The sequence below is a fragment of the Tachyglossus aculeatus genome, chromosome 12 (genome assembly GCF_015852505.1).
Source record: "Tachyglossus aculeatus isolate mTacAcu1 chromosome 12, mTacAcu1.pri, whole genome shotgun sequence".
Lineage (NCBI taxonomy): Eukaryota > Metazoa > Chordata > Mammalia > Monotremata > Tachyglossidae > Tachyglossus > Tachyglossus aculeatus.
Window position 1 is genome coordinate 4732871 of NC_052077.1, and position 16996 is coordinate 4749866.

Below are 16996 nucleotides of genomic sequence, written 5' to 3' on the forward strand. Positions count from 1 at the left end.
ATTCTGCGGATCTACTCTGGCCACAAATCTTTCCCAAGCAAAGAAAGATTGTTCAGATGACTGACACCAACAGTTATCATAAATCCACTAAAGTGTTCTTTTGATCTTTTGGGCTACCCCAAAAAATCCATGGCCAACTTCCATCTCAACTTCCATCCATCTTCGGTTTCAAGGCTCTCCATCCCCTCGCTTCTCTCCTTCTCCAGTCCAGCCCGCACCCTCCGCTCCTCTGCCGCTAACCTCCTCACTGTACCTTGTTCTCGCCTGTCCCGCTGTCGACCCTCAGCCCACATCATCCCTCTGGCCTGGAATGCCCTCCCTCTGCACATCCACCAAGCTATCGCTCTTCCTTCCTTCAAAGTCCTACTGAGAGCTCACCTCCTCCAAGAGGCCTTCCCTAACTGAGCCCCCTTTTTCCTCTCCTCCTCCCCATCGCCCACCCTCCCTCTGCCCTACCTCCTTCCCCTCCCCACAGCACTTGTATATATTTGTACGGATTTATTACTCTATTTATTTTACTTGTACATATTTACTACTCTATTTTATTAATGATGTGCATATGGCTATAATTCTAATTATTCTGACGGTTTTGACACCTGTTTACATGTTTTGTTTTGTTGTCTGTCTCCCCCTTATAGACTGTGACCCCATTATTGGGTAGGGACCGTTTGTATATGTTGCCGACTTGTACTTCCCAAGCGCTTAGTACAGTGCTCTGCACACAGTAAGCGCTCAATAAATACGATTGAATGAATGAATGAATCTCAAAGGATTATGCGGGTGGAGGGTTTTTAGTGAAAGATGAAAAGCTGGTTTCCAGGTTTTGTTTGAGATTTTTACTTTGGTTTGGTTTTTCAATAATTTCATTTGGGGAAGTCTGCTGAAGAAGTAGCCCTTCTCACTTTCTAGGAATCAGAGAAAAGAAGATATAAGACCGTCTAATGACTACATTTTTTGTTAACATGTTAGGGACTGTGATTTAGCCAGTCAAGAAGTGTTCTAAATGCCTTTCAACAAAAACCCGTCTGTTTAGAAAGACAGTAAATCTAATAGAGTTTGACTACTTCTAATTAAAAGCCTAAAAATGAAATGTCATAACTCTGGCTAAGCCTTTTTCATAAGTCTCCCTCTTAGAGAGAAAGCTGTTTGTTTTGTTATCCCAAAGGAAGTTCAGTTGCATATTTTTAAGTGTATTCTAAAACACTGAAACAGAGACTATGCCAGAATATATATTACCATTTTGTTCTTTTTCTGAAGTGACATATTTAATACATCCTGTAATTTTCTATTAGATAATAAATCCAGCATTTCTCTACTCCTGGACAGATGATGTGCCAACTTAGATTTATGCAAACATGCATCTAGCTCAAACAAAAATTGTCCCCAAATGTTAATAAACAGCTATGCAATTTTTTAAGATATGTTGTATCCGGTGACAACTTGAAAAACTACAATTTTATAATGTTTACCATCATCCCAGAAACTCCTTGTTCAAAGAACCATTATTCTTAGCAATCTTGTGTACACAAAATTTCTATGTGAAGGTATTTATAAAGAAGTATCTGAACATATTTGGTCTACCATTTAATTAAGTAAGGTTTCAGATCTCCCTAAGACCCAAACAGTCTTAAAATGCAATCTAAACAGTTCGAAAACTTTTTGATGACCAGGAGTAGCAATTTGTCTGGGCAAATATAATGCCACCCTGCTTGTGGTTTAATGATCTCTGAAGATTCTTCCAGCCTTGTGTTTCTCATTTGCTAATGGAACAATTATTTTTCCTACATTTCTGAAGATATGAATTAGCATTCTAACACTAAATCAGTAAAGATCCTGAATTCAGAAGATTATTACCTCACCAAATTAAAAAAAAATCCACACACCCCCATGCAACTGAAGCAGGAACGTGCATGATTATTTTTGCTGACCACTGTAGGACCTTTAAAACTTGAAAATAACAACTCCACCTGATCCTACAGTATCCCAAGCAGATATCAACAACTGTTTCGTTTTTAGAATAATCTTTGTGCTTTTCTCTGAGCCATTCAAAATGAAATTAAGAGATAATGTATCCATTTCACATAGGGCAGTATCAAGAAGTTAAGCTGCGTCAGATATATCAAATATAAAGATGCATTATTCCTGGAGGGTCTATAAAAGCTTAAATGTGATCTAATTTGGTCTAATTACATATATAATCCAGACTCACAATATTTAATTTAATCTTCCAGGCATTAAAATGCACAATCTATTGGTTCATTTGAAAAATAATTTTCCCTCTTTATACAAAAAGTTCATTAGAATGCATAAATCATTAACTGTCTCAGTGTATCGATCTCATATAGCACAATGCACAGAAAGTTCAGCTTTAAACATAAGCTCCATCTCATCTCATCCTTTTCCGTCTCATCTACACAAACAATATTATAGCGCTACCTGAATCTTCAACACATCCTCCCCTGAACTCAAAATGATCAAGTCAGGATTCCTAAAAGACAGCAACATTTTAGCACCCGCTACTTAGCATGTATTGAGATCATTTTCTTGAGCGAACTGGAGTCAGCAAAGTCACCTGGAGCAAAAATACATTACTCACTGTTCTAGGGATGGGTGGAGAAAGAGATCCATTTGACAGGTACGGGTCGTTATTCATATTTGGCATCATTATATACCCAGAATAACCGGAGTAAGATGGGCCCTTGTTGTATAAACCTCCATCTGGATGTTTTCCTAAAAAGGAAACAAAACAAAAAACAAACAATAAATGTTGCACTTATCTCCTTCTTTATGTTAATTTTGTTTTGCTTAACCGGTGTATTGGCTGAAGTGAAAATATTTTAACTGGGGTGATTGTTCTGTAAATGCTGAATTACATGCATTCTCCAGGAAGCCAAAAAGGTAAATAAATCATTTACCTAAACCACCTCCTGAGGTCCCTAGACTAGATTCTATTTAACCAACCTAATAGTTCAGTACTGATAACTTGGCTACTGTATGGGCTTTAAGAGAAAAACTTCCCCCAAATACAGAGAATTTTAAAGTCGTCAGAATACAATATATTACTTTAACGTGGATAGGCAATAGTCCACTTGACCTTTCAGATGATTAAGTTGAAGCAAGAGAAATCAAGAACTGACTGGAAGAGCTATGCTTGTCAAGTACGAGCAACAGAGTGCAAACTCGAAGTTCTACTCTAAGGGGTTTAATTTTGATGTGTAAATCCTCCATAATGGCAAATGAAGTGTATGTGGAAGGCCAATACAGTATGTGGATTTTATTTCCACACAAAAGGCAGCTAAAGACAATTCCTTCTCTGACTGTGATACTGCATTCTGCATTAGAAAAAAAACATTTGGCTCATGCCAAGGGAAACCAGTTGAGGAGAACAGAAATTCAGAGGGATGTATGAGAAAACCCTACCATTTGATGGAACTCATTTAACCCACAAGGGGTTGTCTTTTCAATTGTACACATTTGCAATTTAAATAAAAAAAGTACTTTAGGGAGAGCCAGAACTGGGAATAAAAGAAAAAGCTGAATTGTCAACATTTGACTATTATGGAATTATGAGATTGGTCTGGAAAAACTTCTCTAAGATAAATTTAGTTTCTGAGCACACTGACCGTGCTTTCACTTTCTGCAGAAAAACCAGACATAAGTAGGTTCGGCAAAAACTACGGCATTGGCTCAGAAGTGGCAATCCTGCTTTCAGAGCAATAGAGAAAATCTGTTATGACTTATGAATCTACAGAGGTGTTGAAAATATATCTATAACCCCAACCTGTTCAGTTCAAGATGATTTTGAAAGTGATGGTATAAAATCAAAATGTTATGCATATAGTACTATATAAATAAAATGTATATGCATAACATACGTATCGACATCAGTGATGCAGTTTTCTCAGTAAATGACAACAGAAGAAACCTGAGAAACACAGGTCAAAGCTTCAAAACTCCATTTAGCCTTTCATTTGCATTCAGGTAGCCAGGAGAACATAAGATAGCTTGGAAATAATTTTCCCTTCTTTTATCTAGTCTAATAAACCCTAGGCCAGCACGTTCTCCCAAATTTCAAAATAACATCATGGATATGAATGCAACTAAACATGTATAAGAATACAATAAGTATAGGGTCTTTAACTCACTTTTCTTGAATCTACCTCAGTGTTTAGTACATTGCCTAGCATATAGTAAGCACTCAACAAATACCACATTTGTTATGATTATTATCCAGGATAAGCAGATGTGAAACATCACAGATAGAAAAATAAATTTGACCCTTACCTTCGTCAGAATGTTCCCTGGCCTTGTCATGGTATGATTCTTGGGAAGTTTGTCCTTGCCTGGCCACCTAATCCCGTGGAATCCACCCCCGAAAGGAAAGACAAAAATTTTATAACATGTAATCATGATTATTAAAATCAATCAATCAAAAGTATATACCGTGTGTGCAGAGCACTGTAGTAAGTGCTTGGGAGAGTTGGTAAACATGTTCCCTGCCTATGAGGAGCTCTGATTCTAACAGATCCAGTGAGAAAATGTACTGTTAAGCTTTTTCAAAGTGCATTTCCCTTTCCTGCTAAGGAAGCATTTAATATAGGGGGCTTTAGGTTTTATGGGTGTTTTTTTTTTATGTGGGAGACAAAAAGGGAGAAAAAGGAGGAGGAAGGGGAAAGGAGAGGGAAGAATCGAAGAAGCAGTCATTAAAAGAAGTGAACAGAAACTTTTCTCCATATCCAATAGCATGCCCATTTTCAAGTACTGTAGCCTGTAAATAAATCACTTTCAGGTTTTTGCTTCTTTTTCCAGGAGGAATAAAAAAATATAACTGCTAATTAGGATGGGGAGGTTGTGCCCTTAACTCTGACCTTGCTGTTGTTGTCCAGTAACATCCGATGATTCTGAATCGAATAAAGTTGATTGCCCTGGATACTCTCTCCATTCCCAGCCACCTCGAGATTGACTAAAACTGGGCTCACTGAGGGCCCCTGAAACATCATAATGTTGGTCTGCAAATGCAACCTAAGCTAAGCAATCCTTGAAGAGACCCCGTCACCTGCCTCCCTCTGCTAGACTCTTCAGGAGGGCCATCTTAGAGGCAATAAAAGGAGCAATTTGGCTGGTCTCCTTAGACTAAAGCCACACTGCTGCATTTTCATCCTTTCCCCATCTACTCTTTGTGTATGTGAAAGAGAAATTAAAAAAAAAGTCACCTTCCTCTGTGGTTAACACAGAGATTTCCGGTGTCATCTCCAGGTTTCGGCTAAAGGCTACTTCAAGGGGAAGTCACAGGTCTTATAGTAGCCACAGTCCAGCAGAACTAACCACGTGCAATTCAAAGAGTTACCCACCCATGCCTGCCTCTGGCCACCTGACAGCCCCAACCCCACTAGAACCACTTGCCCCCTCTTCCAGTCAAAATTTCAGGAGGCCTGGAAGTTTGAAAGTGGTTAGGATGAAAGGAGGGGGCTGGTCGGAAGAGGGAAGATGAGGGAAAGCTGGAGGAGGGGAGGAATGTGGGAGGCTTAAGGGGAGAACAGGGGAAAGGTTGAAGGAGGAGGCCGAGTGAGAGATCGGTAGAGGAGAGGAGGAAGAAGGATAAGTTGGGAAGTCTAAAGGAGGGAAGACTTGGGAAGGTGGAAGGATTGGGAAATGGGGGAGGCTTGAGGAGGGGAAAGACTGGAGATCAGGACTGAGGCCTGAGAAAGGGAGAGTCTGAGGGAAGTGAAGAGGGAAAAGAGAAGTCAGGAGGTTCTTGTGCTCCTGTCCCCTAGGGAAATGTAGTGGTCTATGGTCGGGGAAGGTCCTCTGGTGGGACAGGAGGTTCGAGAACTTTAACAAGAAATTAAAACTCTCCAGACTTCTGCAGGGCTCACTCCTCTGCCACTCCGGAGTGTCCAAGGAGGGAAAGACATTGTGGGAATAAGGAATCTGGGAACTCCTTGATCCTTCTCGCATCCTCCCCCACAATCCCCCCATCCCCGGCCCCATACTTTGAAGGAGCCCTTCCAATGTGCCCAGGACTAAGGGGGAAGGAGGATGGTTGTGTGGATTTGGGTTTTGGGGCCAGAACCCCTGGCTTCTGCAGCCTGGAGCCAAATGTGGGGTTGGCCCGGCCCAGCCCCCACCTATGTGACTGTATTTACCCTTGGTCCCCGGCGGGTTGCAGAGAAGGCCGAGCACTTGTTGTACTTTCTCCCCATGGTCTCATTCATTCATTCAATTTTATTTATTGAGCGTTTACTGTGTGCAGAGCATTCTCTGCTCGAGCATATGCCGCTTCACTTGAGCTTCGGCTTGAATAGTAATAATAATAATTATAATATTTATTAAGTGCTTATTATGTGCCTTGCACTGTACCAAGTGCTGGGGTGGATACAAGCAAATTGGGTTGGACCCAGTCCCTGTCCCACGTGGGGCTCATTGTCTCCATCCCCATTTTCCAGAGGAGGCAGCTGAGGCCCAGAGAAGTGAAGTGACTTGCCCAACATCACACAACAGACAAGTGGCGGAGTGAGGATTAGAACCCATGACCTCCTGACTCCCAGGCACGTGCTCTAGCCACTAGGCCATGCTGCTGCCATGCTAGTAGGTGGCGGCACCCTCCCTCACCCCGGCTGTGGGAAGGGGCAGACCAGGGTTCGGGGGCTGGGGGCCGGAGGTGGTGTGGGGGCAGATAATCTAGTGACCACAAAACCCCACAGGGCTAGGGGTGGCAGGGACAGGGGTGGCAGGGCCAGGCCCCTCCCTGCTACCTCCCGGCCAGATTCTTCCCAGCTCCTCCTCAACCCCCACCGCCCCCAAACACATTTCCTCCAGGCCCCGGCCTTCCTCTCCCTTTCTCCCCCTCCCTGACACTCTTCTCTCCTCTCCCTCTCCCCTTTCCTTCCCTTCGCCACGTTCCTCTCTTTTCCTCTTCTCTCCCCAGAGCACTTTTCTCTTCGGCACTCTTCTCTCCTCTCTCTCCTCTTCCCTCCGTGACATTCCTTTCCTCTTCCCTTCCCGGCACTCCTTTTCTTTCCTCTTCTGTCCTCTTCTCTCCTGGCCTCTCCTCTCCCGTGGGCACTGCTCTCCTCTCATCTCCCCCTCCTCTCCCCTCTCTCCTCTTCTCTCCCCTCCTGTCCTCTCCTCTCCTGGGGCACTTCTCTCCTCTCCTTTCCTCTCGTATTCTCTCCTCTCCTGTCCTATCCTCTTTTCTCCTCCTCCTCTCCTCTCCTTTCCCCTTTCTGTCCTCTTCTCTCCTCTCCTCCCCCTCCTCTCTCCTTTCCTCCCCCTCCTCTCTCCTTTCCTCTCCTCCTCTTCTCTCCTGTCCTGTCTTGTCCTCTCGTCTCCTCTCCTCCTCTCCTTTCCAGTCCTTTCCTCTCCTCTCTTCTCTCCTTCTCTCCTGTCCTCTTCTCTCCTCTCTCCTCTCTCCTCCCCTCTCCTGTCCCCTTCTCCCCTCCTCTTCTGTCCTGTCCCGTCCCCTCCCACCCCCGGCCAAGGCTCGGAGTGTGGCAGAACGGATGGCAGTCCCACAAATTCCCTCCAAGAGGGCGAAGATGCTGGGGTATCCGTTCCGGGTTGCAAACCTGGGGATCTCTCCAGACCAATTCCAGCCCCCATCTCCCCGGGGGAAGAAAAAAAACCCAACCCTTCCAAAGTTTGGTTAAAAAAAAAAAACCCAACCCCTCCAGGGCTCAGCTATCCCTGGGATGGCTTCTTGGGAAGCTAAGTTTCGGCTAATAATAATGATGGCATTTGCTAAGCACTTACTCTGTGCCAAGCACTGTTCTAAGCACTGGAGACTTCTCTGTTCTACTCTGTCCTTGTTGCTCAATCTCCCGGGCCTCATGCACAAAGAACCCCTGTTGTTCCCAAGGATTTAGGATTTGGGGCTGCTGATCCCCCAGTGGCTTAGTGGAAAGACCCGGGCTTGGGAGTCAGAGGTCATGGGTTTGAATTCCTACTCTGCCACTTGTCAGCTGTGTGACTTTGGGCAAGTCACTTCCCTTCTCTGTGTATATAGCTATAATTCTATTTATTCTGATGGTATTGACACCTATCTACTTGTTTTGTTTTGTTGTCTGTCTCCCCGTTCTAGACTGTGAGCCCATTGTTGGTTAGGGACTGCCTCTATATGTCCCCTATTTGTACTTCCCGAGCGCTTAGTACAGTACTCTGAACACAGTAAGCGCTCAATAAATACGACTGGATGAACGAATCCAGTCTCAGTTCCATCATCTGCAAAATGGGGATTAAGGCAGTGAGCCGCACGTGGGACCATCTGATCACCTTGTATCCCCCCTAGCACTTGGAACAGTGCTCGGCACAGAATAAGCGCTTAACAAACACCATCAGCGTGGCTCGGTGGAAAGAACCCGGGCTTGGGAGTCAGAGGTCATGGGTTCTAATCCCAGCTCCTTCTAGACTGTGAGCCCACTGTTGGATAGGGACTGTCTCTATATGCTACCAACTTGTACTTCCCAAGCGCTTAGTACAGTACTCTGCACACAGTTAGTGCTCAATAAATATGATTTGATTGATTGATTGATTGATCACTTAGCTGTGTGACTTTGGGCAAGTCATTTCACTTCTCTGGGCCTCAGTTCCCTCATCTGTAAAATGGGGATTAAAACTGGGAGCCCCTCCGGGACAACCTGATCACCTTGTAACCTTCCCAGCGCTTAGAATAGTGCTTTGCACGTAGCAAGCGCTTAACAAATACCATCATTATTATTATTCTCTGGGCCTCAGTTCCCTGATCTGGAAAACGAGGGTGAAGCCTGTGAGCCCCACATGGGACAACGTGATCACCTTGATCACCTTGTAACCTTCCCAGCGCTTAGAAGAGTGCTTTGCACGTAGCAAGCACTTAACAAATACCATCACCATTGTGATTATTATTCTCTGGGCCTCAGTTCCCTGATCTGGAAAACGGGGGTGAAGCCTGTGAGCCCCACGTGGGACAACGTGATCACCTTGATCACCTTGTAACCTGCCCAGCGCTTAGAATAGTGCTTTGCACGTAGCAAGCGCTTAACAAATACCATCACCATTATGATTATTATTCTCTGGGCCTCAGTTCCCTGATCTGGAAAACGGGGGTGAAGCCTGTGAGCCCCACGTGGGACAACCCGATCACCTTGCGCTTGGAGCCCGTAGTAAGCGCTTAACAAATGCCACCGTCGTTATCATTAGGCTCACCTCGTGGCCGGTGCCTGCGGGGGCGATTTCGGACTCGTTGACCAAGGAGGACTTGATGTCCGCCAGGTCTCCTTCCTCCTCGGGGTGGCTGATCTCGGCGAAGATCTTCTCCTTCTGCGGGTCGCCCTCGTCCTTGAAGGGGATCATCTCGTCGGTGGCGCAGAGTTCGGGGTCCCCTCCGGACCCCCCGGACCCCCCGGAGCCCCCAGCCCCCCCGCCGCCGCCCACGCCCCCGGACAGCTGGGGCATCTCGGCCTCTCCCTCCTCTCCTTTCCTCTTCCCTTCCCACCACTCCTTTCCTCTCTCCTTCCCGGCACGCAGGCAGGACCGGCCTGGGAATTGGGGACCCCCAAATCTTCCGGGGGTCCTGGGTTAGGGGGGAAAATCCGCGGGGGATCGGGGGTCCCCAGAGGGGGTCAGTAAGGTCCGCAAAAGGGCCGAGGCAACCGCCGGGGAGTCGAGGTCGAAGGTCCCCAATCCTCTCTTCCTGCGGAATTCCCGGGTGGGATTCCCAAAGGCGCCGGGCTTCGCGGGGTTCCCAGGAAGGAGACGGGACAGGGGCCGTCTTCCACTTCCTGGAGGAGGAAAAATGACCACAGTTTCAAAAAGAAAAAGAAGAAGAAATAACTTCCAGTTCCCGGTGGAGGTCTCTTGGGAGCTTGTTGCGTCTTCCCCTCTCCCGGGGGCATCTAGCTCAGAGCTCATTTGATCTCGCGGAGGGAGAGGAGGGGGGAAAGAAAAGTTGGGCGAGAATAAAGTTGGCTTCCCCTCCTCCCGTGCCCCGGAGACCAGCTGGCCCAAAGGATCCCAAACGAGGGGCTTCTTTCCAGCTCCAGAGAGAAGGAGAAAGCTCCGGGCGCGCACACACAAACACACACCACACACACACCTCTCCAAATCTCCCCAAAGTGCGGTCCTTTGTTCCCGAGCCCGAGGGACCGAAGCCCCGAGGGTGCCTGGGCTCTGTGGGCACGGGGAATGGGGAGAAGACAAGCACGGGGCTCCGGGAGCGCAGCTGCCCGGCTCTCACACTACGGCCTCGTGCTCTTTGCCCTTCCCAGGTGAGCCTCTCCTTCTCCTCCCCAGTTCCTCCTTTCCCTCCTCCTCCTCCTCCCTCACTCTCCTTCCTCTTCACCCCCTCTTCCTCCGCCCCCCCTTCTCCTTCACCTTCTCTTCTTCCTCCTCTTTCCTCGCCTCCTCGGAGCAGAAAAGCGACCCACAGGCACTCCTCCTCCTCCTCTTCCCCTTCCCCCCTCCTCCTCCTCCTTTTCCACCCCACTCCTCCTCTTCCTCCTCCTTTTCCACCCTACTTTCTCCCTTCCTCCTCCTCCGTTCCTCCTCCTTCACCCCCTTTTCCTCCTTCCCCCCTTCTCCTTCACCTTCTCTTCTTCCTCCTCCTTCTTCTTCGCCTCCTCGGAGCAGAAAAGCGTCCCACAGGCACTCCTCCTCCTCCTCTTCCCCTTCCCCCCTCCTCCTCCTCCTTTTCCACCCCACTCCTCCTCTTCCTCCTCCTTTTCCACCCTACTTTCTCCCTTCCTCCTCCTCCGTTCCTCCTCCTTCACCCCCTTTTCCTCCTTCCCCCCTTCTCCTTCACCTTCTCTTCTTCCTCCTCCTTCTTCTTCACCTCCTCGGAGCAGAAAAGCGTCCCACAGGCACTCCTCCTCCTCCTCTTCCCCTTCCCCCCTCCTCCTCCTCCTTTTCCACCCCACTCCTCCTCTTCCTCCTCCTTTTCCACCCTACTTTCTCCCTTCCTCCTCCTCCGTTCCTCCTCCTTCACTCTCCTTCCTTCACCCCCTTTTCCTCCTTCCCCCCTTCTCCTTCACCTTCTCTTCTTCCTCCTCCTTCTTCGCCTCCTCGGAGCAGAAAAGCGACCCACAGGCACTCCTCCTCCTCCTCTTCCCCTTCCCCCCTCCTCCTCCTCCTTTTCCACCCCACTCCTCCTCTTCCTCCTCCTTTTCCACCCTAATTTCTCCCTTCCTCCTCCTCCTTTCCTTCTCCTTCACTCTCCTTCCTTCACCCCCTTTTCCCCCTTCCCCCCTTCTCCTTCACCTTCTCTTCTTCCTCCTCCTTCTTCTTCGCCTCCTCGGAGCAGAAAAGCGACCCACAGGCGCTCCTCCTCCCCCTCTTCCCCTTCCCCCTCCTCCTCCTCCTCCTTCTCTCTAGGCTGCCGGCTTTGAAGGGGAGGGAGGGAGGAAGGGGGGGAGGAGGTGGTGATAGAGATTTTTTTTCCCCCTTAGCCTGTAGGACGAGACTCTGTGTGTGTGTGTGTGTGTGTGTGTGTGTGTGTGTCCAAGGAAAGAGGCGACGTGGGGGGAGAGAGAGGAAAGGACCTGCTTTGCTGCTCCTGCAGAGGAGGTCCCCGCTTGACTTGTGTGAAGTGGAAGAAGTGGAGTCTGTTTCTGCGATGTAACTTTAACATCTCCCTCCCTCCCTCCTTCCCAAGAGAGGGAGTGGGTGGATTGTTGGGTTTGGGGGGTGGGGGGGAGAGATGAAAGCGAAGCCGCCGCTCTGATTGACACCACATTGATAGACGCTCTGGAAAAGGGGAATCCAGGAGGAGGAGGGGAGTGGGAGAAGGGGAGGAGGAGGGATAGAAGGAGAAAATGTAACCAAACCCAAATCCCTTTGCGAGGGATAGGGAGAACGGAACGGATGGAAGCTGGAAAAAACAAGAGGAGAGAGTGTTAGTGCCTCGTTTGGGGATTTTTTTTTTCTCATTTCTAGTAGGGCATCGTAATGTAGTGTATTCTCACACCCCTGTCGGAAGTGGGGTGTCGGGGTACTAGGAAGGAACACTGAAGCTAAGGGGAGAAGTTGAACGGGATAACAAAACGCTCCCGCCTTCAGTTCTTTCTATCTCCAGGAGGCATGACACGGATTTAAGAAGCCTGGTGGGTTTTCTTTTTTTTCCGACAAACAACTCTACATGTGAATTTGTGTTTGTATACACACAGCATAAGCGAGAGCACAGAGGGGAGCGATGAGTCTCCGTAAGGCGCTGACAATTTCCCTTCCCAACCCAAGGAGCTCCTTGATTTTGAGGAGCAAACAGCATGATTTTAGGGAGAGTGGGGGGAAGCATCTCCCCAAGGTTACCACGAAACATCTGTCCATTCCCTGGAAAGGCGAACATACTCCACCCCGCCACAAATTTTGGATAAGGACAAGGTTTTGCCCTACACTTGGATCGAAACTTGGTTTTATTTTATTACTCCTGATATTATTGTTATTATTTACGGTTTGGAGGACCGGGAGGGCATTTTGTGGAGGGAACACGTGAAATGAATTTGGTTACGGTCCACAGCCAAAGAAGCCGGAGACAGAAGAAAGAAGGGTAGATGGGTTCTCCTCTCCAAAAATCAGCAAGGCAGTCATCGACTAAGGTCGTCTCCAACCCTGAACTGAAAATGTTAGAAATGCTTTCCCTGGATTCAGAATTCTTGCTCCATTATAGGTAAGGGCAGAGAAAGATGACAGTCTCGCCGCCAAAGAAAACCAACCGATTCAAAAGTATCAATGGTTGCCAAGGAAAAATAACCGATTCTAAGCTGTCAGTGGTTGTGTAACAAGGTACACAACATGAGCCTAGCTACCAAACCTGCGGTACCAAAAGAATCCACTCCCTCTGTCAGTCCCATGCGTGAAGGATGCAAGGAATAGGTTGTGAGTCGAAAACAACATCCCGGGAAAATTGGGACATTTGAAAGGACTCGAATGGCCACGAATAAACGTATGTTCAGTAGCCCCCTGTAAAAAAAAAATCGCATTTAGGGGAAACAAGATAAGGATAGAGAGGGTCGAGGAGAGGGGGAATTATTTAATGCACTTTGAATAGGTGACGATTTTACGTCTTAGAGGAAAAACCCGAAAGCAAACCATGCTAGTTGGAAATCGATACTAAAAAGTTGGGAAGGAACTCAAATATCATTTTTCATTTTTTAGTAAGCACGTCCTGTGAGATCGTGCTTGGGTGTCCGTGTACAATACTTTCAATCCCCGGATATTTTAAAAGCAAGCTTCGCCCCCCAGAAATGCAGGGGGCTTCAGCCGTGTACCCCAAACAGACGATCGGAAGGGAAACAAATAGAAATGATAATTTGCTCCAAACGCTCTCTGGATGAAACCAACTCTCAGGGAAAGCCGGCCAATTAACCCAATCCCGGGTGGGGTTAGAGGATGAGGATGGAGATGGAGAGGGATGGGATGGGAGGGAGAGGGGCAGTCAGGGGAGAGAGGGATTCCCTGGGAGCCCGAGAAGGTAAACGGTGATTTTTGACATTCACCTGTCAAAGTGTTAAAACTAATCTGAATCCCATTTTCCCCTCTGTGCTAATTGTCTGGACTTCCAGGCTCATTTGGGGGACAACTTGGTGCCTGAGAGAGGACAGCGCCAGGAAATGGGACAATAATTAGCGGGAAACTACCTCCTAGGAGCCAATCGATAGGGGAGAAGGGAGAAAAAAGGCGTTCCTCTTGGTAGGTGCTTTCTAGCAGAAATCCGCTTTAGGAAGTATTGTGGTGTCTGAAGAAACAAATCAGGCGCCCCGGAATTCGTGTCTCCCATCCCGCCAAAGGATGGTTTTGAGGTGTCGCTTTCCTCCTGGCTGCAAAGAGTCTGTTTAAGGAGAAATCCCGACAGACCCCGAAAAGATGTGGTGGGAACCAGGTGACAGTACCAGGTGGAATTCGCCTTTCCCGGGAACGGAGAGGGCGCGGGGGATGTAGTGAGGTAGCCCGGGGTGGGGGGGATGATTTGCCCCCCATTCTCCCTAATCATTTATTCTGTTTATTTTATTCTGTTAGTATGTTTGGTTTTGTTTTATGTCTCCCCCTTTTAGACTGTGAGCCCACTGTTGGGTAGGGACTGTCTCTATATATTGCCAACTTGTACTTCCCAAGCGCTTAGTACAGTGCTCAATAAATATGATTGATGATGATTGGTTTGAAAGCCCAAACCAATACTGCATAGATATTCGGGCACCTTAATTATTTTAGCCATTAACCTCCTGAGTGTAAGGGGTTGGGGGGAGAGAGGCAATTAGCAATCAGGAGGCCCCCATGGAATTGATGTGACCCAGGAATGCACAGTGAGCCTTTTTTTTTTCCAGGGGGGTCCCGGTCCGGGGGTCCCTGTCTATCCCGGCCCCCTCGTCCTGCTCATTGGGCCCGCCTGGTCAGTTTTTCCCTCCAGAATGCCAACTTGTACTTCCCAAGCGCTTAGCACAGCGCTCTGCACATAGTAAGCGCTCAGTAAATACGATTGAATGAATGAGGATATTCCGGGGAGGCGGGGAGACGTTTTCTTGTGACTTTCAATCCGTTTGCGAAACAATTGCTAGGGGGCTGGGTTTTATTTTCCTTTCCCCCCATTGTTGCTCTGTTTGTTTGTTTATCCCATTTAGTCCGGGGCCGGGGGGAGGGGAGGTGACACCCGACGCTCCTTATTCCCCAGATCCTAGCGGGGAGTTTTCTTCTGGGAATGATCTCCCACTTAAGCTCCGAACAAAAGGAGGGACTGAGAAAGTAGAGGCGGATCACACACACACACACAAAGAAAAACACATCACACACACACACACGCACACACACTTACTTCCAACATTTTTCAGAGATGCTCTTCTGCCTTTAGCCAGAGGGGGGTAAAAATTAAAAGCGGCGTTTTGCTGCCAAATTAGTCTACACAAAATAAACTGTGTGTTTAATTAAAGAGAAAAGAAAGGTGTCCTTTATGAAGGGAGTCTCCCTGCCCCCCTCTTTCCCCGACTCCCCTTTCGGGGCGCAGTTTTCTCCTCAGTGTGAACTAAAGCCCTTCTCTGTCTCTATATGTTGCCAACTTGTACTTCCCAAGCGCTTAGTACAGTGCTCTGCACACAGTAAGCGCTCAATAAATATGATTGATTGATTGATTCTCGACCCCTTTTTGGGGGGCAGAAGAGAGAGCGGGGTGGGAGAGCGTGTGGACAAGAGGAGGGAGAGGGAGACGATTTGCTACAAGAAGGGGACACCAAGGAGAGTCGGGGTTCAAGGCCAGATCTGACTGGAGACAGCACTCAGCCCCTGGTAGTTGCTACCACCCGTAATTATTATTATTATTATTATTATTATTGCATTTGTTAAGCACTTACTATGCGCCAGGCACCGTTATAAGTGCTGGGGTAGATACAAGATAATCGGGTTGGACACAGTCCTTGTCCCACCCGGGACTCGCAGTTTTAATCCCCATTTTACAGAGGAAGGAACTGAGGCACAGAGAATAATAATAGTAATGTTGGTATTTGTTAAGCACTTACTATGCACCAAGCACTGTTCTAAGCGCTGGGATAGATACAAAGTAGTTAGGTTATCCCATGTGGGGCTCATAGTCTTCATCCCCATTTTATGGAGGAAGGAACTGGGGCACAGAGAAGTGAAATGACTTGCACAAGGTCACCCAGCAGACAAGTAGCGGAGTCGGGATTAGAACCCTGGTCCTTCTGACTCCCACGTCTATCCACTAGGGTATGAATCATTTCGGAAGAGGCAGAGTGGGAGGGGGCCGGGGGTGGGAAGTGGGGAAGCAGCAAGGCCTAGTGGATAGAGCACAGGCTTGGGAGTCAGAAGGTCGTGGGTTCTAATCCCGCTCTGCCACTTGTCTGCTGTGTGACCTTGGGCAAGGCACTTAACTTCTCTGAACCTCAGTTACCTCTTCTGTAAAACAGGGATGAAGAATGTGAGCCCCGCGTGGGACATCCTGATTACCTTTATGTACCCCAGCGCTTAGAACAGTGCTAGGCACACAGTAAGTGCTAAACAAATATTATTATTATTATTCTCCTCCGTGCCTCAGTTATCTCATCTGTAAAATGGGGATTAAGACTCTGAACCCCACGTGGGACAACCTGATTACATTGTATCTACCCCAGCACTTCAAACAGAGCTTGGCACATAGAGCTTAACAAATACCATTATTATTATTATTATTATTAATAAAGCAAATGGCAGGGGTCGCACCCTCACTGTAATATCCTTTTCCACCCTCCAGAGGAGCATAAACCTTCTGCTCATTCCGGATGCCCCCCAACAGCATCCTCCGCACAGAGAGAAGCCCCCAAAGACCCCGCTTTGGGCTGATTCCCCTCCTTCAACCTCGAGGCTCCCTTCCATTACTGTCTGACAAGCCCCCTTTGGTGCATGGCTATTGTCTGGGCGCCCCTGGGGACCCCAACCAGGGTCGGGTCTGCAAGGACATTTCTCTCCCTGGTCCCGTTTGAGCGCCAGGAATAACACAGGAGTTACATGCAACCTGCTTCTCTCCAGCTAAATTGTCAACTCCCTGAGGGCAGGGATCATGCAGGCTAATTTCTATTATGCTCTCCTGAGGCGCTCAATAAATGCTACAGTTGGATTGTTTTCTGGCCGTACCTCCTGCGTTACCCACGCGAGCTGCACTGCAAAAGCTGCACAAGAATACCCTGGGAACCACAGAGAAGTGGCATGGTCCTTTCATTCAATCGTATTTATTGAGCGCTTACTGTGCGCAGAGCACTGTGCTAAGCGCTTAATTGTTAGAGCACGGGACTGGGAGTCAGAAGGTCGTAGGTTCTAATCCCGACTCTGCCACTGGTCTGCTGTGTGACCTAGGGCAAGTCACTTCACTTCTCTGGGCCCCAGTTCCCTCATCCGTAAACTGGGGATTGAGACTGTGAGCCCCACGTGGGACAGGGATTGGGTCCAACCTATTCCCTCTAGACTGTAAGCAGGGAATGCCGCTGTTTTATTGTTGTACTGAACATTCCCAAGCGTTTAGCACAGTGTTCTGCACACAATAAGCGCT

At 47.9% G+C, this 16996-nt stretch overlaps 1 protein-coding gene across 1 annotated transcript in view; it reads right to left on the bottom strand.

Annotated features, from left to right (window-relative positions):
- LEF1 (lymphoid enhancer binding factor 1) overlaps positions 1–9378 on the bottom strand; it is a gene marked incomplete at its 5' end in the record, with an annotated part of 145607 nt that extends 136229 nt beyond the window's left edge. The window contains 3 exons of the mRNA XM_038755040.1: positions 2597–2730; positions 4285–4351; positions 9184–9378. Coding sequence (XP_038610968.1) covers positions 2597–2730; positions 4285–4351; positions 9184–9378 — 396 coding nt within the window. The remainder of the gene's footprint in view (positions 1–2596; positions 2731–4284; positions 4352–9183) is intronic.
- Positions 9379–16996: the final 7618 nt, after the last annotated feature.